At 39.7% G+C, this 26,899-nt stretch overlaps 1 protein-coding gene across 1 annotated transcript in view; it reads left to right on the forward strand.

Annotated features, from left to right (window-relative positions):
• pdzd2 (PDZ domain containing 2) overlaps positions 1–26,899 on the forward strand; it is a 44,246-nt gene that overhangs the window by 13,301 nt on the left and 4,046 nt on the right. The window contains exons 2-14 of the mRNA XM_051950673.1: positions 6,230–6,457; positions 7,728–8,206; positions 9,750–10,260; positions 11,767–11,912; positions 12,607–12,739; positions 13,789–13,941; positions 14,991–15,090; positions 15,336–15,484; positions 16,239–16,358; positions 21,909–22,023; positions 22,158–22,231; positions 22,567–22,789; positions 23,616–23,733. Of these exons, the coding sequence (XP_051806633.1) occupies positions 6,338–6,457; positions 7,728–8,206; positions 9,750–10,260; positions 11,767–11,912; positions 12,607–12,739; positions 13,789–13,941; positions 14,991–15,090; positions 15,336–15,484; positions 16,239–16,358; positions 21,909–22,023; positions 22,158–22,231; positions 22,567–22,789; positions 23,616–23,733 (2,441 nt within the window). The 5' untranslated portion in view covers positions 6,230–6,337. The remainder of the gene's footprint in view (positions 1–6,229; positions 6,458–7,727; positions 8,207–9,749; positions 10,261–11,766; positions 11,913–12,606; positions 12,740–13,788; positions 13,942–14,990; positions 15,091–15,335; positions 15,485–16,238; positions 16,359–21,908; positions 22,024–22,157; positions 22,232–22,566; positions 22,790–23,615; positions 23,734–26,899) is intronic.

A 26,899-nucleotide genomic window follows, 5' to 3' on the forward strand; every position in this document is an offset into this window, starting at 1 on the left:
AAGTTTTCTATCAGCTAAGACAAACACGTGGATATTGAATTTTTATAGAACATAGATACTTGATTTAAAATGTATATTTTACTTAGGACAGTCACTGAACTTGTAAAGGGGCTTGAGGGAGTGACTTGTGATTTTTTTAACTGATACTTTCTAAAAATTTAAGTAATCAGATAGAAGTGGAAGTTCAAATTATGAACTATTTGGTAGCAAAAACAGACTATTTATTGTAGGTGGGATGAGGCCGCAGCACTGCTGTTGGAATTAGGAATCAGTAAAATGAAATGTTTCTGGCACCTATTTCAAGACTTTTAGTGCAGTGTCATCTGATGGGCAGCCAGGTAGCAATATGTTAAAATTCATTTAAGGTGGCTGTCTTGTGTAAAGCTGTGAAATGTATTATTTAAAAAGATGCCAATACTGATATATTATTTAAATAATCCAACCTAAGCAAGGTCCTACATTCACAATGCTCTGCAGTAATACATGATTAAGCAGTAAATAGACTAAAGGTTCATCACATTTCTTTTATGGAACAGTTCTGACTTGCTGAAAAGTTCAGCTGTTGTTGGGACAAATACTAGCATTACTTTAGACAACTTGCACAAGCATATTTTATAAGTACTTTGTAATAAGTCAATAGCCTGGATTCATTTACTCAAGTACAAGAGTACAAGCAAAACTTGTTGATTATTTCATTTTCAGAAATCCATTTCACAGTGTTTAATGCTGTAATATTGTTATTATGTATTTGTGTATGCTGGAAAAACAGTTTTGATGCATTAACAAGCTACATTTTAATCTCTTCCATTTTATAGACCAAAAATAATTTATACATATTTTAGCATCTGTTGTTTTTTGAAATTGAATTTTTAAATGTATAAAAAGCAGAGCTGTCGCATCTGCCTGCATTCTAATTAAAATGTGGAGTTTCTGGCAGTAATTTAGCAAGGCTTGGATAAAAATGAAATGGACACTGATGTACGCACTCAGCCAGGTCTTCCTGACTCTCAGATCCTGAGATATTAGGGACGAGAGAAGTTGTAATTGATTGGAATCTTTCACAGAACTGTTTGCAATGAGTTTTCAACTCATCTGTTGATTTACGGTAGAAACTGTGAATTAAAATCATTATTTATTAAATGATTAAATTAAGTATGATGTGTATAACCACAGAGTGTTCCGCGGTTCTTTAGTTTGGGTGGCTCTGCAGTATTTGTGCTCCTTTTAATAACTGTAGCTGTAAGATACCTAGTACCTTACAGCTATGGTAAGGTACCAAGTACCTTACAGCTGCAGTAAGATACCAGTATTTTTACTGTTGTATATTAAATTAATATCCGTCTCCATCAGGGGGGTTACACTTTAAGATTTGTGCAAACCTCAAACAGCCCCAATAATAATTGTCTGATATGGGGTCTTTGTCTTTTGATATCACATTTTGAAAGCTTCGTCTCCCTAGGACCTTTTAGTGTACCACTCTCAGTTTTTTGCTCTAAACCTACACTGCTTTTTCCAGGCCATGGTTCAGCTTGGGCCAGAACAGGGCAGGCCCTGTTTGCCTTCAGCTGAGCATACAGGAATAGCAAGGACAGATGGTACCACAAAGCCCAACAGTTTATTTGAAGCCCTAGCTCTGCATAGTCATTAAAGTGTGGTCTCAGAAGCATGCATGTTTGTCTATATCTGCCATAGATGTGGCTACACTCAGCTCTAAGTGTGTAGATGAAGGGTCAGCCCAGATTCCACAGAAGCACTTTATTGTGAACGGGGCCCCTGAAGGACTCTGCTGGTTTTGTATGTTTTCAACCTTTAAATGTTCTATTAGCATACCTTGCATTACTGTCAACCATTTCAAAGTGTATTGTTTCAAGTTGCAGAAGTTAGAGAAGTTACAGAAGCATAGGTTCGTAGATTTTTATCATTCAGGTTGTCTTTGTTTCAATTTACTTCAGTAGGGCAAAGTTAAACTTTATGAGTTTTGGTGTATTTTAGGATGTTTTTGGCATTGCTGTGAAAATGATTAGATATATACTTGGTCTTTAACATGATAGTTGCGATTTTTATCTTTGTTTGGACCCAGAAGCACAAAACACTGAGTGGTTTTAGAAAAGGTGGATTTATTAAACAAACATTCTTTAAAGGTGAACTGAGATGGTTGTCTATGGGTTCTGCTGCTCATGCAGAGTGCAAAGTGCTCTGAGTGGGAATCCATGATTTCAGAGCAGGTCTTGACAGTGCAGGTGGGTCCTGTTTTGCAAGTTGATGAAGTGAAACCAGCAGGAAAGGTAAAATGTCCTTAGGATGTTTCTGCTGACACTAACAGTGTTCAGTTTCCTCGGTAGATACTGCTGGCGTTTTCTGAGGATCTCCTCAGTGTTGAAGACAAATTTGAATGCATTATCAAAAATTGTGCCCAGGTATTTGTATTCATTCACTGTCTCTACCTTCACCCTATGGATTGTGCTGACAGCTGTTGTAGCCAGCTCCCTCTGCTTGCTGGAGAAAGTCACCACCATCTCTTTGGTCTTTTCTATTCAGTAAGCTCCAGGGAAAATTTGTCACCACTCTACAAACTCATGGAGTGCTGAGCTGTCTTGGTGTGATGGGCTGGGATGCTCGCAGGAGGGCTCTTTGGGCCTCCTTCCAGGTCACTTTGCACCTTTTGACCAGGGCCTGGATGGAAGGAATGGTGATTTCCTGTTCTTGGGAGGAGAACAAGGGTGGTTGGTAGCCAAGGGAGCACTGAAAAGGGGATAATTCAGAGGATGCATTAGTCAGAGAGTTGTGAGCATATTCTATCCAGGGTGGCTGTGCACTCCGGGAGGAAGGAGTCTTAGAGACCAGACAGTGGAGGAAAACTTCTAGGCACTGGTTAATACATTCAATTTGACCATTAGATTGTGGGTGAAAACCAGGAGTAAGATTCCAAGGTGGCACAGAAGGATTTCTAGACTTCAGAGGTGAACTGAGGGCGGCAATCTGACATGATGTCTGCCTGCAAGAATGCCGTGGGGCCTGAAGAATTGCTGGATCATGACTTCCACCATCTCTTTGGCTGAAGATAACTTGGATAGGGCGACAATGAGGCCAGTTCATCCTTCAGAGCCTCTTGGAGTCCTTTGTAGAAAACGCCTTGGAGAGCCACATCATTCCACCCTGTCTTTTCTGTCACCATGAGGAACTCCACAGAGTATTTAGCCATGCTGCGAGACCCTTGGTGTAACGGTCAGTAGCGGCGTTGTGGCACTTCTGCCTCGCACTGGGTGGTCAACAATCTTCTTCATCTCAGCGATAAAGGCAGTATAGGAGCTGCAAACCTCACTTTGGCATTCCCAAACAGCAGTACTCCATTCTCTACCTGAGCCAGACAACAGACTGATTGAATAGGCTATACGGGCTCTATCCATAGCATAAAAATGAGACTATAAATCAAACACTAGAGAAAGCTGGGTCATAAAAGATTGACAACAGCTGAAGTCCCTGCTGTAACGCTCAGGGACTGGTACATGAGGTTCATCACTTGGAATCATGACAATGGTACTAGTGTTAACTGCGATACTGTTTCCTACCGAATGTGCTACCATAGCAGAAACAGGAGCCAAAGGCTGAAATGCAAGTTGAGTGACCTTCTCTGTGAGTTGGGAGAGTTGGTTAAACAACGCACTATTGCTGCTAATGAGGCTACGGAACAGCTCCTCACGCTGCCCAAGTACTGTTCCCTGATTAACTAAAGCCTAATGAATGGTAATGCTAGCTTCCATAGCTTCGGTGCTGATCTCATTACCTGCTGAGCTCATCTTGGCTGGTCCGTACTCTTACGAATACCTATGAGGGTCAAGTACAAGATAATGGACACGACATGAGGATAAAAGATAACAGGCTTTTATTTTACAAATTGAGAATCAAACAGCAAGAGAACTACAATTTATGAAGAATGACTACAAACGGAAGTGATGAAATGTCACAACTACAACATGCAGAAGGCGGCAAGAGGAACGGGAGCCCTTAGAGGGCTAGCGAACTACTTGCACAACAAACAGGCTTCTGCTTAACAAAATAGAGTGAACTCAGAAACACAGACCCATGATAGGTAGCACCTAGGCCGGAATGGACACTACACTAAGCAGATGAACAATACAAGAAAAGTAATGATACAAATACGAAATGCGAAAGCAACTACCAGTTTGGGTCAGAAGCTATTGGAAACTTAGCTGGGTAGGATATGGAGAGGAGGGTAAGGGAGTCTGAAGCAGTTGGCATGTGGCAGAGGTTGGCAGTGGTGTATGGCGTTGGCGGAGATGGCGGTGTAGCAGTCAGAACCAGGTTGGTGTGGGGAAAGGTCCAGAGATGGTGGAGGGATGAATGGGGATTGCAGAAACTCCATAGTGGTGACAGACGGCAGAGGCTTGGAGCAGGTGGATCCAGGGAAAGGCATGAGTAGGCAGAAGTCCAGACTGGAAAGGAACACGAACAGGAATTAAACAGAGAACAAAGGCAAGGTGAGCTAGACTGAACAAAGACTCAGGACTGTTGATTTTTCACATTCAAGCATTGAGTGGTGAGTGGAGTCTGCTTATATAGCTGAAGAAGTGGTTGATTGGATCACTCTCATCTGCCAGTCAGGTACTGCCTACCCAAGGCTGAAAGAAATAAATTAAATCGTTTAATTTTAATAATTATTTTTTAATATTATTTTCAATTTCTTTTATTACTTTTTTCATAGAATTTTTTAAAATTATAATGTCCAGTAGCCTATCGATTTGAAAGTGACAGCATTTAGTGCTTTTCATAGCCCAATAGCCTGTTTGTTGTTTTTGGTTGTTGCTGTCAGGTATTCTTTCACTAAATGTATATCTGGGGTGTGGACCCTAGAAAGAAAGAGAGACGTTTCCGCATCGCAGACAACTCTGCATCCGAGTTGTCATTTTCTCCGTCTTTTTGCATCTCAAACACAAACAAGGAATGCGCTGTGTTGTCATGAGATATAAAGTTAATTGGGAGAATCTGGGGACTGCTATTAAATCATTGTTTACGTTATTTAATGGTGTCTTGCAGTCTTGATTTTGTTAAATTAAGCAGGCACTTATCTGCTTACACACATAAATTTCTCATTGGTGTGTCTGTCTTAATTTGGGAACACTGGTAATGGAGACTGGAGTTGTAGCTGGAGAGGAAGACAAAGTGCTGCTGGAGACAGGTGTCATGAAGGTTGCATGGCGTCATGGTCGATACAACCCATAGTGGGACGTTGTGGTTCACAGTTAAATATGCAAATCATTACTTGTGCATACATTACATGTTATTTGATTTATTCCCTTAAGATTAAGTATTTCTGTTTCTTTTCCATGAACAGCTAAAACAAGGCTTGACTTGACTACTGTATAGATCAGGGATGTCCAAACTTTTTGCAAAGTAGGGCCAGATTTGGTTGAGGTGAAAATGTGTCAGATGTGGGGAGCACAATGCAACAACTGAACAGAGCTACAGGATGGATAGTGATGCGAGGTTACTTTTACTCATAACCTGTCTTTTTGGTGCAAATGAATTTTGTGGCATCTGTCCTTTTGCCGCGTGAAAGCTAACAACAGAACTGCAACGAGAACTGTGGTTTATAGATTTAGCTTTTGTTATTGTAATTGAAATCCCAAAATTGTTCCCACTCAACCTTAAATTCTGATTATTTGGGTTCACTGTCATTTTGGTTGAAATTTTATCCATAAAATAATTATAATGTACAGTATCAACAATAATAAGATGAGAGACAAAGCAGCCAAAAGGGAGACATCTAAATTGGAATCAAATAGACGCAAAGTATCATCTTATGTTTAGTTTCTCATCTGCATATTTGTGATACATTTTATATCTGATTTTTGTAACTTCATGCATTTGCCAAAGTTTCAACTGCCAAAATGAAAAGTAAAGAGATTTCACTGGTGTATCTTATATAAAAGGCTTTGATGGCAAATTATTTGTTTAAATTGAAGCTCAATTAATTAATAAAAAAGAGGAGGGTTGGACGAAATAGCGATAATAATTAATCATTTTTCTTGGTATATGCCTTTTCATCGTCTGTTACAATGTGACATCTACTGTGTTCTATTTAGATGATGGTCTGATGCAAAAAACACTACAGCAGACACATCCTGCCAGTAATCTGTTGTTTTCACCCTGGTTTATTGGAAAATCTCTCAGGAGTTGGTACAATTTCTCAACAGTGGTCTTCTTTCAGGGATGGATTTGTGGAAGTCAATCCCTTCCCGTTCCTGTGCCTGTACTAAGTGTTGGAAGCTTCTGAGTGGCTGCTGGTGAGGGATGCCTAAAGGCCCAAGATGCCAGGATGCCTATCACTCAGGACAACGCCTTCAGCATCCTCTCACTGCTAGAGGACTGGCATGGGGCTCAAAACAAAGGATCACAACAGGATGACGACCTGAATAAGGACAGTTTTAGTTTTAAGGTACTTCATTCACTTCGCTACCTTCCCCCCACATCCTCCAAATTTTCCCAATTTTAGATTCTTAGGTTCTTTGGAATCTTTTCACAGTATGACAAGATATTTTTCATGTTGATCTGACGTTGCCATTATTGCTTGATAAATGGAAATTATTTAAGTTATACAATAAACTGTTCTTGTTAAAACAGTCTGTAATTTTATCTTGTTAAAAATGAAAGTCAAATATGTTTTACACCTCGGTCTCCCCGTCAATAGGCAGTGTCTCGCCCTTTGTCTAGACACGCTTATCTCATCAGACTATACACCTAAATTTATATGTATGTAGCAAGCTGATTAACCTAAAATATTCAGGACCAAATACCATGTATCAACCATCGCTGTGACTGTTCCCTTTCCACACTGATACTTGTTAGTATTAATCTGAATAAAAACATAGTTAACTAGTAACCATTCTAAAAGTTACCTGTGCATGTAAATGTCAGTACAATTGTCTGTCTGTGGCAACCCTGTGACAGACAAATGTAGCCTACTTTAATTGGCTCACTGGTTTCAGAAATGATAGTATTATTTAAGCCTCCAAACATACTAGTGGGTTTGAAGAGAATGCTGTCTTTAAAAATGACACCAGTAATCAGAACCAGAGACAGTATAGACAGAAAGCATCATCTGAGTTACAGCATTCTTTCAATTACCATATTTATCATGTATAATTTTGCTAAAAATTCAGCAACTTTTTAGCTTAACTGCAGGCTGTACTTACAGAGAGCAGAGAGAATACAAGTATGGAAAGAAATATCTATGGGGTCACATTTTTTTTCATGAGTGGGCATTTGGAAGAGTGTTGGTCATGCACACAAGACATGCTTTAATTCTCTCCACTTCTAGTGATGGTTGTGCAATTAGATTTGCAGAACTTGTTATTACAGTGAAAAATGTACCCACTGGGAGTAAAAATGTGAGAGGAGCAATGAACACCAAGGAACTGCTTGAAGTTCAAAGACATAATACATGATTTTTTTTTATTTAATTAAAGGAACTTTTTCTACCACTGTCAATACCAACACTGTCAGTTAGAGATAGTGACGTAAGGCCGCATGAAAGACATGCCTCAGATTACTAAGTCATCAAACCTGCCACAGAGAATAACTTTGGAACTGTAAATAGGAGTCCTCATTTGTCATAATATATGACTATGAAAAGCTATCCTGTGCACAAAAACAAATGTTATCATTGAGCTTCATCTTCTAATTTGTAACTCTTCTTGTTCCTCCAGCATGTGGATCAGGACTCCTATCAGAATGAGGAAGTGGGCAGTGTTTGCAGTAGCAGCAGTATTAGCAGTGCTCACATTGAGGACATGCCCCTGTGTTTTGCTGCCATTCAAAAGTTGGTGGAATACATTAAGTTCAATTTCATGGAAGGTGACACAGTGCCATCAGGCAGTCCATCCTTCTGCAGGGAGGGATTAGACGTTGAAGTTCATGCTGTTTTCCTAAGTAAAGATGAAGGGGATTCTGCAGAGTTTGGCCTCAGCTTTGGGAACATCCCTATTTTTGGGGATCCTGACAGAAGAAAAAAGGGAGGCCCAAGGAGAAGAAGGGACATGGGCCCCATCATGGATGTGGGCTGCATCTGGGTGACAGAGGTGAGGAAGAGGAGCCCAGCAGCTCGTTGTGGGGGGATCAAACTCAGAGATGAACTGCTGTCAGTGAACGGGCAGCTGATGGTGGGAGTAGACGTCAGTGGAGCCAGGTAAGAGGATTTTAATAAAAACTGAAACTTGAACCAACCATGTGAAAGGAAACAATGATTGCAATAGTGACCTTGCATACTGTAAGCACAATGCAAGAAGATCAGATGAGAGATGATGAAGCAAATAAACTGATTTACTACATTATAAATACCTTTATTCACTGTGTTTTTTTTTATATCAAAACAACAAGTCTGTAAATCCAACATTACCATAGAGATGTCCTGTTCAGTGATTTGCAACGTTGGCTTTTTATCAAGCACAGACTCTTCTTTTCTAATCTAACGTGCTACTTTGTAATAGCTTTTGACAACATTTTTAGATGACAGTGGCACACTAATATGTAATCTGAGGTAAACCAGCCAATCCTTATATTTAAGAAGGTTGAAGCAGAAAATGGCTGACACTTCTGCTAAAAAAAAAGTTTAGCATAATTGTTGCAATTATTTTTTTTAACTTAATGTTACCCTTTTAATTCCACTTGAGCTTGCTGGCCTGTAAAATCCTGAACCAGGCCTAACAAACCTCCGGTCTGTTTTTGACTGGGTCTCTTCCTTTGGAAAAAATATACTGGCTCTGACAGATTTAGCACAGCTCTGTTTTGTATCATTTATTGACTACAATGGTCTAACTGGAAGAGACATTTGACAAATCTGACAAGCAGCTCTGTGGACATCTGGATTTTGAGTGTGTACAGGACTGGAGATCATTTCGAGACCTTTTAGAACTCCTTGGTGGTTGAACATGATATCCAGCTCTGTTTAGTGTGTGGTTCTCCACCGTTGCAACATTTAAAGTTACAGATCAACCTAACTTGATAAAGTGTTCTTAAAATACAGTAATATCAATTTTCCCAGTATGTATGGTTTGACCCTTCTGTCTTGCTATGCTGTTTGTGTTTTGATTTGTATTAAGGTTGCTCAGTTTGAGAGTCACACAATGATAATACATTGCAAACCACATTGAGGGTACCTCAACCCTAACCTTCAAAAGTGTGTGAATTTAAGGATAACTCAGGTGCGTTTCAGACTGGCGTATTTCTGAGTTTTGTGACTACCGTGACTGTGGCTCATACACTCTCCACCTCCTTAAATTTGCTGGCCTAGCTAAGCAGGGTAAAGAGGTCGGTCAGCATGTTGTCACAAATGGTGTCCACTGACAGCTAATTAGCTTTTCATATCAATCATTTTAGTTAACTTTAGACTGAAAACAAATGTTCAACATACTTGCATCATTACGTGAAAATTACATGATTTTAAAAAACTAAGAGAGCTTGTGCTTTTTTCATATATCATGAGAGCAATGAAACTAATGACGCGTAGTCTTCATATAAGCTATTATGAGCTCCTGTTTTTTAGTTTGATAGGTAAAACCATTCATTAACGTACAGGCATGACTTGTTAAAGATGAGTCCTAAAGTTCAACAAGACTTTCCACTTATTGTAAAATGGTACATGAAGCATTAAATCATAATATTCTTATTCATAAATGTTCCCATTTAAATTTCTCTGATTAAACTTTGGAGTGGTTTGAATCTTTTTACAGTTACTTGGTTGACCAGTGCTGGAATGGAGGCTGTACCTACCTGATCCTGCTGCGTCGAGTCAAGCGAAAGGCTCCTCTCCCTCCCTGTGACAGTGAAAATGTCAGTACTACTCTCCGCAGTGACCATTGTGCAAACCAGCAGCAGGGCACAGCTGCCTCTGAGTCCTCTAACAACTTGGCAAACTGTGAACGCACACGCAAGGTTGGTGTCATATCACGTTCGTCCTTTAAACGAGACAACAGGGACAGTACTGACTCAGAAATTCGGAGCTCTTACAATGGCCACAGCTGTTCTCCTTCCACTGATGGAGAAGTCAGCCCTCCAGAAGATGACTCGGTCTGCATCCTCTCCACACATACACCTGCAGAGGAAAGTCCAAACACCTGTCCTCAGGTGACAACAGTTCCCGAGCGTCTACACAGCAGAGGGGATGTCACTATGCCTGCAAGATGCCACAGTGAGCTGTTAGAAAGCAAAATGGACTCTTTGAACATTGAATCTTCTGGTCAGGTGAGACACACTGCTGACATACAGGGCTCGAAGGTATTACACAAGCAAGGGTCATACTAGTTACTGTACCTGAGAATGTATTCTGATGACAAGGGATTGAGACAAATGATTTCAGCCCAGCTAAAAGAAACTTATTCTTTGGTCAGTTCAGACAATGTGTGAGAAGCACTGACAGCATCAGGATGCGAGAGAGACAGAAGGAAGAAGTATACATGGACTGGAAAGCAGTGTGAACCTGAACTTTAGAAGTTACTTGGTTGTTGCCATCTGTGATATAAAAAAACAACACAACCAAATGCAAAAATTGGAATGATCAGTGAAAATGTTTCCTTTTACATTCAGTCTGTTTTCTTAACTTTGCGCGAAACAACCATCCACTGTTCACAGAGATGTAGTCAAATCACATCAAAAACAGTTTAACTTGTAGATGGAAAATTGTTTCTTAGCTGATCAGAACTGAAACTATTAGCTCAATTTACTCTTGAGCCTAAAAAGCATATGAAAGGAAGCATCCTTTAAACAGCATAACAAAACAATCAATGATTATAGTTTTTACAGTGTATATTCTTAGTTAATTATTTTATTACACATTCAGAATATTTTTGATTTGGTGTTGCTTGGGTTAGTTTATTCCTTAAAAATCTGCAAATCACCCTGAACAGGTTTTCAGAGTTTGTGGTCAAGGTGTCTGTCTATTGTCTATCATCTGCTCTTCTTTTGAATCATAATTTTCTTTTCCTCCCCATATTAAAATATTTCCACCTTCTTTTTTCTCCATGTTTTGTTTCCACTGTTGCATTTAACACTGGGTTCTTTTATTCCCTTCTCATTATACGTAGCTAACTTCAATACCTTCTAGGGAAATTGGTAATGGAGCTGATTCTGACAGAATAAGGCATTGAAGCTTTCTGAGCCTTATTTGATTCTTGGACTAAAAGAGCATCAGAGAGAAGGGCAGAGCTGTTATGTGCTGACTGGGCAATAGCATTGTGCATGTAAGGTTGGAGCTGGAGTTCTATTATGAAGACAAACAGTAAAAGTGACAGAGACTCACATTTGTAAGGAACTGCAAGAGTGCCCCTTTTTCTGTACTTAAAGAAACCTTCTGTTGTGGCACTAAGATATAAATAATTGCTAAGCTTTGCTTTTTCAAACCCTTTCATCTCTCATGGATTGTTTAATATTTGGTCCTTGTCAAACTCGCCCAAATCCTTACGCTTGCCCATTTTTTCTGCTTCTACCACATCATTTTGAGGACAAAGTGCTTGGTTGCTGCCTAGTAAATCCAACTCACTAAAAGGTACCATAATGAAGAGAGAATTAGTGTTATTCACTTCACCTGTCAGTGGTCATAGTGTTATTTATGCCTGTGTGTGTGTGTGTGTGTGTGTGTGTGTGTGTGTGTGTGTGTGTGTGTGTGTGTGTGTGTGTGTGTGTGTGTGTGAGCCCTGTGTGATATGTTGCTTTGTGTGTTTGTTGTGTTTATGGGTTTTCTCTTTTTCGTAGCCCAGAGATGGCTGCCTGATCTGGAAGATGCATATGGTGAAAGGTCAGGAGGGCCTGGGCATACAGATAACAGGAGGACGTGGCTCCAAACGCTCGCCACATGGCATCATTATAGCTTTTATAGAGGAGGGGGGTGCCATTCACAGGTACAGTTAGTTCTGGTTAATTTTTTGTTACAATTTTCTTTTTAATTTAGCATGCACTTTTATCCAAAGCTGAGAATAGATACAACACAAAGTTGGTAGGCAGGCACTAAGGATCCTCGCTGGAGAATTACACCCTGTCTGGGATTTGAACCATCGACCTGCAAAGTCAGAGGTGCTAGTCACTGAGATGTCCAGCTCATAATTAAGGTCATAATTCATTAGTTTTGTCTGCACTGTCTAGTAATTGTATCTTTTTCTGGTGAATTATCAAGTGATTAAAAGGTTGCTAATTTTCATACTGGTTTTCCAAAAGTTTGAAGGTCCTGTTTTTTTTTTTATCAGTCTTGTTTATTAGTTTCTCCTTTTTCTATGGCAGACATCTCAGAATGTGTTGACAAATTACAATCAGTTTTTTATATATTTGAATTACCTTTGCTTGAGCACTTGCAACAACAACAAAAATCTGAAAGATGTATTACACAAAGTGTACTTTATTCGTAATCCCAACGCAAGTTAAAAATTTCAAGACATTAGTTCAAAATTCTGTTGGAATTCTACTATGAGTCCTGATATAATAAGTGACAGCTAAGTGATCTGAAATGGTTGAGAATGGTTCCGCTGTAGTGTCTATGCATATGTACAGTGTAAGTAATTGTTCTGCCTAAATGTGTGTGCGTGCATGTGTGTGTTTCAGGGATGGCCGCCTTCATGCTGGTGATGAGTTGCTGATGATTAATGGTCACTCTCTGGTGGGTCTTACTCATCAGGAGGCTGTTGCTATCTTGCGCTCAACTACTGGTCTCATCCAGCTGGTGGTGGCCAGCAGGGTAAGTGCTGGCAGTGCTTCTACCAGACATAGTAGTGCTGATATTAACTAGGATAGGTAGGAGAAAGACCAAGTGCCACAAAGACCCACATGGACACGCACACGGGCATGCACACACACACACACACACACACACACACACACACACACACACACACACACACACACACACACACACACACACACACACACACACACACACACACACACACACACATTATGTTCCATGGTTTAGACTGATTTTAGTTATTTGCCATTCTTTTACAGTTGTGTAACTGTACAGTGTAACAGAGTACGTGCAGCAGTGGAGCAGGGAGACTGTGTGAAGTAAAGTTTGTTGTAGCCTTCCCTGTCCTCTTAGTGTCTACTAATGAAAACTATTCAAAGAGAACCTGTATCCTGCTTACTACAATTTGTTTTGATTACCTAAAAACAAGTCTGTGTTACATGTCTATAGTGCAAAAATGCAAAGTACAGCAACAATGGATGCTCTAAGTTAAAACCTAAAGGAAGTGGCCTCCTGACTTCATCATGTTTTGGAATTTTTTTATGAATATGCGTCTGTGGTACAAACAAGACCAGTACTGCTAATGCATACTTTCTAGCTGATGACAATATTGTCCAACTTTGTAAACAGAATTTAAATGATAATTACAGGAAAATGAATGAGGACATGCAGCTTCAGAGTGGATGCCTGCACCAAAGACAGCTCTAGAATCTGTAGCCTGAACAATAAAGTGAAATACACTTTCTAAAGGCAAACACAAACACTTCACACACTATATCACTTAGGAAAAAAGAGAAAAACACTTACTCTGGACTCTGTTGCAGTTTCTGTGCTCCAAACTGCAGAAACGTTTACTTTTTCTATTCTGCGGGAAGAAATTTGAGCTGAAAAAAAGACAACAAAAGTTTCAGATAATGAAAATTATGCTGCAAAAGTATTCTATTTTTAGTGTTCCTATTAGGAATGTTCTATATAGAAACATGTATGATACATATAAAGAAAAATGACACATATGTGTACTCTATTTTTTTTCTGTTCGGCAGGAGGAATCAGATGTGGATTTCGAACGCTTCCCGTCCACCAGTCTACCAGACCTCGTCAGCACCTGCAATTCTTCTTCCATCATGTCTCAGTCAGCTACCCTGCCCTCTCTCCCAGCCTCCAACAGCAGCACCAGTCTGCACAACACCTACCTGGTATACATAGATCATATGTGTGTCTGCGGGTATGTGGGGCACTTAAATTAGTCCTGCTCCAATCTAAAGCAGTGACCTGTGTCACAAAGCAGAGTTATAGACCAAGTCAAAAGTAGTTATTTATTTGACAGTTAGCAGGCTGACATCTTTGTACCCAGCTACTAATTTTAGCTCCTTCTGGAAGATCCAGAAACGTTCCCATGCCAGGTGGGACGTATGTTCCCTCTTGATTGTTCTGGGCCTACTCAGGCCTCCCATTTGAACACATCTAGAAAATCTTCAACTGCATGTATCAGGACATAATCTATGATTATGTTGCTTATTTAAACCTACAATTCAGTAAAGAAAAGTTGTATTACCTTTGCTGACATGTTTCGACAGTTTCTGCTGTCTTCCTCAGAGCGTCATCTGACGTTTGGTGACGTGTCCTTTTTATCACGTGGCTGGTTTGACAGATCTGTCAGAATCTGTCAAACCGACCACGCCTCCCCCCGTCCGGTGGTCTCTGGAGGATGGTGTCCCAGGTGTGCAAGAGGATGTAGGCCCCCTCGTCTCGGTTTATGGTGCAGCTCGCCCGCTTCCTGATTTTGATGGCTTCCTTGATCCATCGTTTATGCTTTTTTGTCTCTGAGGCTATAATCCTCCCCCCGTCCCTTCAAACCGGCCACGTGATATAAAGGACACGTCACCAAACATCAGATGACGCTCTGAGGAAGACAGCAGAAGCTGTCGAAACATGTCAGCAAAGGTAATACAACTTTTCTTTACTGAATTGTAGGTTTAAATAAGCAATGTTATCATATAGTAATGAATGACAAAATGAACCTAATCCAACTAGGATATTATCTACTCTCACACCTGGATCTCTTTAAGTGACTCCTCACTCCAGCAATAAAGAGTTCATTTGGCAGTGGTAGAGGGCTCACACATCAAGGTGTTTACAGATACATTTGATACCTGTCATGACAGTTCATTCTAGTGGAGCATGGTCTGAGATAGGTCCATGCTATTTGCATGAAAAAACATAAAACCTGTGTGTATTCTTGTAGTTGACTAGCCTGGAGAAACTCGAAGTGAAAAGTCAGGGAGAGGCACTCAAAGGATCCTGCTGCACCTCCATACCTATGAAGCTGTGCAACCGATCCCAAGGTTGGTGCTCAATAAAAACTAATTGTTCATTTACACCAAAATGGTGGAACACCAAAAGCCTGGAAACATTTTATCTGTGTCTTACATCACTGTTTTTGCAGTGTATTCAACATATTTACAATACTTCCAAAATTATGCAGTTTGTCTGTTTGGTAATTTGGTGTCTACTATATTTATGCTTTCACTGTTGGAAAAAACGTACTGCTTATGTGCAGAGGAAAAAATGATTAATTTCACTGACTCAGGGGGGAGTAATCGCCTGGAGTCAGTGGGTGAGGATGATGAGCTGTTTGTGGAGAATGGCATGAGTGGCTGTGAAGAGTCAGAGAAGCCTCCACCTGGTCGTCGTAAACACTCCTTACCTCAACAGCTAGATGCTGCTGGAATGAGACAGGTAAGTGAATGCCCTCCCTCTCTATATGCAACTAAAGATGTAAAGACGTGCATACAAAGTATACATAGGATCATGGTCTGTTATTTTCATTTTATCTCATAATAGATATAGAAAACATAAGTTTTCTTCAGTGTTCTGGGCCTTATGGCCAGCAACCCTGGCACTATAGAGAATGTGTTCCGGAGCAACCTTAACCTGAAATAAAGACACTTTTGTCACCCCCCCTCCCCCTCCCTCCCCAACCACAACCACCACCACAACCACCACCACCACCACCACACACACACACACACACACACACACACACACACACACACACACACACACACACACACACACAGCCAGATCAGCTCAAATGCTGGTCACTCATTTTTACCATGCTATCCTGACAATAATAACAATGTTGCTTAATGAGAGGGTAAATAGGAAAAGGAAATAAAATATAAAATGTTACATGATGATGTTCAGAGTCTTAGACTCAAACTGCTAGTGGGGGTAATACACAAACAAACACTTTCATGTAAAATTGAGTCATCAAGTTACAGCATCAGACCTTAACGGGCTGCACTACCAGGGAAAAACACAGTTGTCAACCTCAAGTGTGAGAAAATAAGGCAAGTGTATATTAGAATAAACTAGGACTTAATGAAGAGAAAGAAAAGTCTCATCACAGTAAACATGAATATTTAAAGATGGAAAAGATTTGAAAATTTGATTGAAGATTTTTTTCTTTTGATATTTATCTTTCCTCTAGGAATATCAGATTGTTAAGAAATCAGCACGCTCCCTGAGCACCATTCAAGTGGAGTCTCCATGGCGACTGGCACAGCCATCCATTATCTCCAGTATAGTGCTGATGAAAGGCCAAGGCAAAGTGAGTGCACTTCTTTCACATGTATGCATAAATAAAGTTCAAAGAGTATGTGCATGTAATCTCACAATTACAAAATAAATGCATCTGTCTGGTTTTAATGTATTCTGACATGATTTACAAATGTTTCTTTCTTTTGTGCTTTCTCTTCAATCACTTATTGGTAAAAGGCTTTTCTTACCAGAAGTAGCAATTGAACTAGACCATTATATTAGTGCCAAAAAAGGTTCATACTGTTGTAATTATGTGCATTATGTTAATGTTTATTCTGTTTATTATTGACGATCAGAATACAGTGGTGCTATAAGTCTATATTTAAAATGCAGAATATTATTGTTATAGCAGCCACAGCATTGTAGTAAGTTTATGATATTAATATCAACTTAGCCGTTGTTAAAAGTTTATAGGGACTGTTCACCTGCGCGTCTTGTAAAGAGACTGTACAGATTACAGTGAGGTAAATTTGGATGCTTTTAATTTGGCAAAGATAGAATTTAAAATACATAAAATGAATGAATAAAATAATGCAATATTTTTCCTGTGATTTCACAAAAGCAGTTCTGGTGAAAGTAGTATAGTGTCACCATTGATCTGGCTCTCATAATAAGAAAAGCAGTAAAAAAAAAACAACAACATTTGCTGTGGTTAAAAATTAACAAAATCAATGTTCTTTAGTTGACTTGTAGATTTATTGGTGTTGTGATTACCACTACAACAAACTAAGCTTGAGGTCAGCTGAAGTTGTGACAGAAATAAATTTCCTCACTCTAGATTTTCATTTCTTCCACAGCATGACTGGAATGTCTGCCATTCCAGTCATGCTGTGTGAGTAATTACCTAGACTGTCCAGCCTTCTCATCTGTTATTGATTGACTTTCCTTAGTTCTTGAAATTGTGAAAATAAATATAAATAAATATATGTTATATATTTATACACTGCTCAAAAAAATTAAAGGAACACTTTTTAATCTAAGTATTGCATCAAGTCAGTCAAACATGTGGAATACTGATCTGGTCAAGTAAGTAACAGAGGAGGTTTTTAGTCAGTTTCAGCTGCTTTGGTGTTCATAAAATTAACAACAGATGCACTAGAGGGGTAACAATGAGATAACCCCCAAAACAAGAATGAGTTTGCAGGTGAAGGCCACTGACATTTTTTTCCTTCCAAATGTTTTCTGACTGTTTTTCACTAGTTTTGCATTTGGCTAGGGTAAGTGTCACTTCTGGTAGCATGAGGCGATACCTGGACCCTACAGAGGTTCCACAGACAGTCCAACTCCTCCAGGATGGCACATCAATGTGTGCCATTGCCAGAAGGTTTGCTGTGTTGCCCAGCACAGTCTCAACAGCATGGAGGAGATTCCAGGAGACAGGCAGTTAGTCTAAGAGAGCTGGACAGGGCTGTCGAAGGTCCTCAACCGATCAGCAGGACAGGTATCTGCTCCTTTGTGCAAGGAGGAACAGGATGAGCACTGCAATAGCTCTACAAAATGACCTCCAGCAGACCACTGGTGTGAATGTCTCTGACCAAACAATCAGAAAGAGATGTAATGAGAGTGGTCTGAGGGCCCAGCGTCCTCTAGTGCCCGCTGTGCTCGCTGACCGGCACCGTGGAGCTCGGCTGGCATTTGCCATAGAACACAGGAACTGGCAGGTCCACCACTGGTGCCCTGTGCTTTTCACAGATGAGAGCAGGTTCACCCTGAGCGCATGTAACAGGCATGAAAGGGTCTGGAGAAGCCGTGGAGAACGTTATGCTGCCTGTAACATTGTTCAGCATGACCGGTTTGGTGGTGGGTCAGTGATGGTGTGGGGAGGCATATCCATGGAGGGACACACAGATCTCTACAGGCTGGGCAATGGCACTCTGACTGCCTTTAGGTATCAGGATGAAATCCTTTGACCCATTGTCAGACCCTACATTGGTGCAGTGGTCCTGGATTCCTTCTGGTGCACGACAATGCCCAGTCTTATGTGGTAAGAGAACTCATGCAGTTCCTGGAGGATGAAGGAACTGATACCATTAGCTGGTCCCCATGCTCACCTGACCTGAATCCAATAGAACACCTTTGGAACGTTATGTTTTGTTCCATCCGACACCATCAGGTTGCTCCTCAGACTGTCCAGTAGCTCAGTGATGCCCTGGTTCAGTTCTGGGAGGAGATACCCCAGGACACCATCTGTCGTCTCATTCAGAGCTTGTCCTGGCATCATCAGTCATGCATACAAGCACATGGAGGTCATACAAACTACTGAATACCATTTTGCATTTCTGCCAAGGAATTTCAGCAAGATGGACCAGCCTGCCACATCAGTTTTTCACTTTGATTTTGGGGTGTCTTGAATTTAGCCCTCCTGGGGGGTTGATAATTTTCATTTCCAATAAACAATGTGGCATCTTTTCATTCCTAACACATTATGCAGTCCATATCAATATACATGTCCAGTTTGTTTTATCCCCGCATTGAAATATGATGTGTTTTCAGAGTGTTCCTTTAATTTTTTTGAGCAGTGTATATTCTACTGGTCAAAAGTTTTAGAACGCCCCAATTTTCCAGTTTTATGTTGAAATTGAAGTATTTCAAGGTCAATAAAGAGCTTGAAATGGTTCAAAGGTAAGTAGTGAACTGCCAGAGGCTAAATAAAAAGGTAAGGTTACCCAAAATTGAGAAATAATGTACATTTCAGAATTATATAAAAAGGCCTCTTTCAGGGAACAAGAAATTGGTTAACAACTTAAAGCTATTCTGCAGCAATGGAGGTTGATCAAGCCTTGCAAGTTGGTGCTACCAAATCCTACAGGTGTCCCAACTTTGACACCGTGGCATCATACCCTCGAGAGCATTATTTAAACAGTATTGTACAGCAATCTGTTGCTATATAAAAGGTGAGGGAAAGGCACTTAACAATAGAAGAGAGACAGGCCATCAAAACACTTAAAAGTGGAGGTCTTTCCTACAGCGAAATTGTGCAGGAAGTGATGGTGTCAGTGAGTACAGTTTTCTTTACCATCAAAAGGCACTCAGAAAATGGGGTAAACTCTGACAGGAAGAGATCTGGAAGAACCAAAGCCACAAAATAATCAGAAAACAAGTTACTTTGAGTCAACAGCTCGTTTGATCGGCAGCTCACAGGACAATGGCTTCAAGCACAGCTTAACAGTTGTTGTAACAAGCCTCAGTTTCAACTGTGAAGAGAAGACTTGGATCTGCAGGTTTGATAGGTCAAGTTGCAGCAAGAAAACCATTGCGTCAGAATAAGAAAAAGAAGCCTGCTTGGGCCATAAAACAGGGCCAATGGACTACTGAAGAAGATATTATGGACTGATGAATCAAAATTTGAAACCTTTGGTTCATCACACAGGCTTTTTGTACGCTGTCGAGTAGGCCAAAGGATGGTTCCTCACTGGGTGACATCAACTGTCAAATATGGAGGAGTGTGATGGTCTGGGGCTGTTTTGCTGGATCCAGGGTCGGTGACTTGTACAGAATGAGAGGGACCCTGAATCAAAATGGCAAACACAGCATTTTGCAGCGCCATGCAATAGACTCTGATATGTGCCTACTCAGAGGTCAGGGGTTCATCCTATGGCAAGATAATGACCCAAAACATAAGTCCAAGCTATGCCAGAACTACCTTAGGGAAAAATAACAAGATGGTAAATCTGAAAACATGAAGTGGCAGCACAGTCTCCAGACTTAAACCCCATGGATCTGTTTGGGATAAACTGGACAGAATAGTGAAAGCAAAGCAACCTACAAGTGCCACACATTTATGGGAACTTCTACAACAGAGTTAGGAAGAACTTTGTGAAGAATGTTTAATTTCCATTGTGAAAGAGTGTGTTCAGCTGTTATTTCTGCCAAATGTGGCTGCTTTAAAGAGTCAAAAGCTTAGAATACATTTTGGTTTTCTAAATGGATTTTGTTTACTTCAGTTGTTTATTTGTTCTATGTTTAATTTCAGAGTACAATGAGACATTAACATGCACACTTTCCAATAAAAAACTGGAAACATCGGGGTGTTCTAAAACTTTTGACCGGTGTTATATATATATATATATATATACCGGGCTTTGCAAAAATTCTGTTACACGGTTTCATGATCTTTAGAGACGTTTACATGTCGGAGTGAAAAATTCCTTTAAATAAACTGAAAGTTCTACCTTATCTGCAGGTGTCCTTAATACAATTTTTTCTCTGGTGAAGTTGTATCAAGATGGAAGTCAAAAGAGTTGAGATATCTGCTCTCCTTCATGCTGGCCACAACAAGTCTGACAGAGCCAAGCAGCTGAACATCAGCCGGATGACCGTCCACAGAGTCCACAGATATTACAATATCAGTCAGACTGTATGCATATTATATTTACACTTTATTATGAAATAGTATCTACAATCACCTGCACATCAAGTCCTTTAAATGGTCTGACTTCTCAGCATAAGTCAAACCATTCTTCCACAGAACACAACTCAACTCGCCCAGCTGCAGAGCACAATGGTGTAATGTATTCTAAAATCATAAACAAAGAAGTTGAATTCATATTTTATATAATGTAGCAGAATGCTAAGAATGGTGTTTTGTAATTTTGACATTATGCTGACCTAACTCCTCACCATTGAAGCAGTTTATTCAGCTATCTAAACAATCATCATGCCCGCAAAGCCTTTTAGACCAAGGGGATTGTGCTAACTTGGAGTTCATTGTGGAACACAACTTGACTCTGAAAGACATGTCCTTAAGTGGCATTCATTGTACAAAAGGAAGTGTACTTCCAAAAAATACAGAAAATGTAGCAGCACTGACCAAATGCTGTACTCTCAAAACAAAAGTGGAACTTAAAAGTCCCATTCTGTGCCCTTTTTGGGCAAATTAACAAAAAATTTCACACGTCTACATAAGTGCTTTTTCATTTTCAGCTCAAAAATACTGCAGATATTGTTAATTTTACCATGAATGTTTTAGCCCTGGCCTAAATAGGCTGTGTCATTGTCTGTGGTTTTAAATTCTGCTGAGCTGCTGCTGCCCCAGCATCCTTTGAGCAGAAGACTCTTTTTGTTTGCTTTGTTCACTGATTGGCAGAGCAGAGCATCACAGTTAAATGTGTGGCAGCTGACAGACGTGAATGAATGTAAGACTAAAGCCCTGTTCACATGGGTGTTTTAATATTTTTACTGCTTTTATTTATGCCTCCAAGTTTTTGAATCATACAACATACAATAAAAGCAGGTTTTCACCACATCTGAACTGCACCTTCACATCCTGTCAACAGGTGGTAGTATTAGACTGGAAGATATAAAAAGCTAAACTTATTTCTTAGAATGTGCAAACTATAGCCATGACACACATAGTCACAGTGTGATTAATCTGCAAGAGAAAACATATTAGCATGGCAAAATGAAATGTGAGTTTTTAAAGCTGGACCTCTGTTCTTTGACATCCCTCCTCTCTTGCGTTCAACCAAACTGCCAAAGCCGATAATCCTGGAACGCCAAAGTCAGTAAACATTTGACAACTGTGTCTTTACTAGTCATTTCTGAGATGTAACTTTTGCAGGGTCTAGGATTCAGCATTGTTGGTGGACAGGACTCAGCACGTGGTCAAATGGGTATTTTTGTCAAAACTATTTTCCCTCATGGAGCTGCAGCTGCTGATGGACGACTAAAAGAAGGTAACCATTCCTTTCCCCCCTATGTTATGGAACTGATGCATACAAAAAAGTTAAATGATAGCGCTGAAATTGGTCTGTATCTACAGTTTACACTAGATACCTATATCTGTCTAATTGTGTGCTTTCCTGTGTAGGAGATGAGATTCTGGAGGTAAACGGAGAGTCTCTCCAAGGACTCACACACCAACAGGCTATCCAAACCTTCAAGGTGGGCTCCATGTTTACAATGGATTTTGTCTAACTCTCTCAAAAACACTAAAACAGTTATATGTTTTCATAAATATTTTTGACAAAGTGGGTTTTTTTCAGCCAAAAGACAGCTTTTGTTTTATATATCATTTTTTATGTTCACAGTGCAAGCTAATTTGCTTGATCACATTTTTTGAGAGTAGAACAAAAGTGTATTAAAAAGACATGTTTTGTTCCTTTGGGGGTGAAAGTTTAGTTTTTAATTTTTCTGAAGCTCAGAATGAAAATCAAAGATAAAAATAATTTCATCTTTGCCTGCTTAACATTGAATCAGATTTCTTTTTTTTTTAACAGCAACTGAAAAAAGGTGTGGTGACCCTGACGATTCGAACTCGTCTGCGCAGCCCCAGCTTGACACCATGTCCCACCCCCACCCTCCCCAGTCGTTCCAACTCGCCTAACTCCTACACCAGTGGAGGTACACCTGCCCTGTCCGGGCTTGAAGAGGCTGATGGGTGCAGGGGCCACAACCCAGGTTCAAAAGACTGCATCATCATGGAAGTCACACTTAATAAAGGTTAGCAAGCTTGATGGAGAGCCTAGAGAGACATTTAGATACCATTACCTGGTTCTGCATTCACTTCCTGTGTGGGGATGTCACGTTGGAAGAAACTGTTGACGTTTAATGTCTGTTTTGTGGTCAGTTTTCATTAAAACTGTACTGCAAAGCAGTAAGAAAACTATGACAGTTGTGTGAGTTACACACAACAATAGCATGTCTGTTCATTTATACACATACTTATGCAGACTGCTCAAATCAGTCACAGATGTAGAGAGAGTTGAACGTGTGACAAAGGTGCACATCCCTTTGCAAAGTAGCCAGACATTCTAGCCATATGTCAAAGTTGAACATGTGATTTTGACAACAGGGCCATTAATCTGATTCTTTCCTCCAGATGTTGGAACCTCTATGCAGGGTTTTGCTCCTGTTCAGACACAACAGCATCAGTGAGGTCTAACACTGATGCTGGATGGAGTGGAGAGCAGGCTGTGTGCTGGACAGTCAACTTCTTTACAGCATTTCTAAATGAAGCTAGCGTTGTGTATAGGAACACTGTCTGAGGTATTACTATAAGTTGTAAGATTAATATTTGAGATCCTGAGAAACTGGGAAACACACTCATATCAAAAAAATGCACAAGCATTGTGTCTTTGCACTTTTATATGGAGTGTCCTTAACTGCTATTTAGGTGTAGAATATTTTCAACTCATGAATTACAAAACATATTTGTTCCAGTTGTCATAGTTTAGATGACAGCGGGCACACTGTCTTACGTTGTTTCTGCAGTTATGGCTAACTTCCCTTTTGAGGACACTCTGATTTTGATTTTTGATTGTTTTAGAGCCAGGTGTTGGTCTGGGAATTGGAGTTTGCTGTCTGACATTGGAGAATTCTGCTCCTGGTATCTACATCCATAGCTTGGCCCTGGGATCTGTGGCCAAGATGGATGGAAGGCTCAGGTAACTTTTTAGAGTCATCTTTGAATTGCAGACTGATGAACACAAATTATGATGTACTTGTACTGATACAAAGGTACAAAAAGAGGGACATATTTCATTGACTGAAACGTTTATTCATGACAAACTTAGTGGAAAGACACTGGACATCTGTAGCCATTTATGCTGAGACTGCTTTGACAATGTTGTGCTACCACCTCTGCCTATCTGTGTAGTCGTGGAGATCAGATACTGGAGGTAGACTCAGTCAGTCTTCGTCATGCTGCACTCAGTGAGGCCTATGGCATCCTCAGTGAATGTGGCTCAGGACCTGTGAGTCTCATTATAAGCCGACACCCTAATCCCAAGGTACGTCTGTTTTTACCTGGAAAGACTAATTTTCTTTTAAGCTGTTCAGTATCTATCTACTATTATGTAGTTGTCCTATAATCAATAGAACAGCCTTAACTCTGCAGTCTTGAGCTATGTTTGTCATGCTGAGTGTTTTGTGCCCCATTAGTCCTTAGAGCAGATTGTTTGCCAAAATAAAACTGTATCCAGCCACTGTTGATTTAAGGCAGGAGAAGCACATGTGGTCTGGTCCATAAGCCTTTGGACTTTGGCAATCAAGATGTATTAGACTTCCAGCTTTTAAGCAAGGTGTTTAACAAAGTAGTATTTTTTTTTTGCGTCATTAGACAACAATCCCATATTAACCTTTCAGTATTTTAAAATGTAGTCTGTGTTGGGAGACTTCAACTAGTCACAGAGGTTTTTGAACAGATCAAGTGAGAGATGACAAACAGCAACAAAGTTTGTAGTGGAAAGAGTAATGGTGCAATGAGATTACCAAAGGACTTTACTTTGGGAGAATGGGGGTTGAATCCCACACAAGTGAATGTTAATTTTCAGTTTGACTATTTTTGTGCATTAAAAGTGCATACATATGCTCGTGGCCATCTGGTGGGATGGACACGGGACAGAGAAAGGAGAGGAAAGAGCTGAAGAAACTCTGGGAGTCTGGTGTTTTTTTTTCTTTTTTTTCTGGCTTCTGTAGCTTTCAGGAATTCCAACCATTTTTTCCATTCTCACAAGCTCAAACTTAATCGGACCGTTGACTGATAAGCAGTGTGGAATGCTTCACTTTGCGAAGAAAAACCTTTCACAACATTGTAGCAGAACATGTAGAAATGGTAGAATCTACACTTTATACTTGAAATTGCGCTCGTTAATGTGGGGGCACCACCTCAGCTTATCTGAGGAAAATATCAATTTAAGCTAAGTCTCAAAGAGACTTTGATTAAAATGAAGTTTCATTCTAAAAGTCATAAATTCTGATTTCATTGACCTCCAGTTCCCAAAACAAGGAAATATGCAGTAAAACCGATGATAATTATACACAAACCTTTATTAACTAATACTACAAACAAACAATAAACAACAATGACATGACAACAATCGTGAACAAATGAATAATAAATGCAGATAAATTAACTGATGAACTGTGATCGTCACTGGGTGCAGTTGGTAGAAAAGGTGATGAATTTAAATAATTTGGAATTGGAAAACAAATTGTAATTTGTAAATTCACTCATTTAGCAGAAGGAGAGTGATACTTGCGTAGCCTTTGTAGGAGAAAAAGGCCACTGCAGAGTGTGGAGCTGTGATGATCTGCTGGATGAGTTGGTCCAGAAACCCAGAGACAAAAAGGCACTTTGGCAGGTTTGAATTGCAAAAGTGTGCCACAGAAATAAAAACACTAAGAGTCAAAGCTCATAATGATTAAGAAAGTATTTGCACTGTTGTAGTTCTTGAGTAATTCTTAAGTCCAGTTGCATTCTTCTAAAATTCAATTTTTCTAAGATCCTTTGTTATAAAAGCCCATTCTTACAAAAACAGTTACAAGCCCAAGTTGAATTTTCTTAGAAGCCCAAGTTACATCCTTAAGGTCAAAACAAAAGTCAAAACCCAAACTCAAACGTAAACATAAACTTTAAAAACTCTCTTTAAAGTGAGTTGCATTCTAGTTACCTTCCTCTTTATAGAAAGTTTTGGAGCCAAATTCAAATCCGCATCTAACCAATCATGGATGTGTTCCTCCCAATGGGTGGTCTCGAGCTTTACTGTCCAGGAGAGTTCAGAGGCCAAATACCTTTAAAACTTACTCTTAGTTCATTTCTTAAATGTGGAGTTCCAATTATTCGATATTTACGGTGATCACAGATCTGAAATAACACCAAATAAATGATTAAAATGACACCAAACACAATATGTTTATCTCATATGGTTCCTGAGATAATAAAAGGTGTAAACATATGAATAAACTTACAAATTCTAGAATTTAGGCTACATGAGGTAAACCTATAACATGGTTAAACATAAAAGCATATACATTCAGTAATAATAAGATAAAGAAGGCATAGGGAGAACATATGCTTAGAGTGAAAAGACTCTCTGTGTCTTTTTGTGGCTGTGGTCTGTGACAGAGAGAGAGGAGGGGATGTTTGTGTATCCTGTGTGTGCATCTTCCACAAACACTTCAGATTCCATGTGTTCTTCTTCCATACTGGTCCGGATCAACCTGGTATCAGAAACTGAGTCCAGACCGTCATTCCGGTGATGCTGCATTGCTTTAAGGTTCTGCTTTAACTCTCCTTCGGGTCAAATTGACCCGTTTTAAAGTTTTAAAATTTTGGGGAAAAAAAATATTTTCACAGTGAAAACTTCCACATTTTCAATTTTTTAAGGAAGTTTTTGAACACTTTTTGGTGGAAAAAAAATTAAAAAATGTTTAAGAATATTCAGAAAAAAATCAACCAAAATCCAGTGAATTTCGCTGTCAAATCTTGGGATTTTTAATTTTAAAAAATACAACTTTTGAGGGAAACTTTTCAGGAATTTTCTTCCTGATGATTTTGCACATTTTTAGAGATTTGGGGACATTTTTTCTGAATTTTTCGACTTTTTTCAGACAAGGCAACAACATTTTTTGGTAAGGACAACACAAGGGTTAAACTATTCTATTCACTCTTGTATAGAGAGTTCTGTGTGTTCCGTTGGGAGATCAGAAGGTCAGAATAACAATCCTGAAGAGGTATGGTTTTCCTCACAGTTGACACTTCATGACTCTTATCAGATTCTAGTGGAGGTAGGAGGCATCCTGTTGTCACCAAGAGTGCCATGAGTGGTC

Source organism: Acanthochromis polyacanthus, chromosome 7, assembly GCF_021347895.1.
Source record: "Acanthochromis polyacanthus isolate Apoly-LR-REF ecotype Palm Island chromosome 7, KAUST_Apoly_ChrSc, whole genome shotgun sequence".
Lineage (NCBI taxonomy): Eukaryota > Metazoa > Chordata > Actinopteri > Pomacentridae > Acanthochromis > Acanthochromis polyacanthus.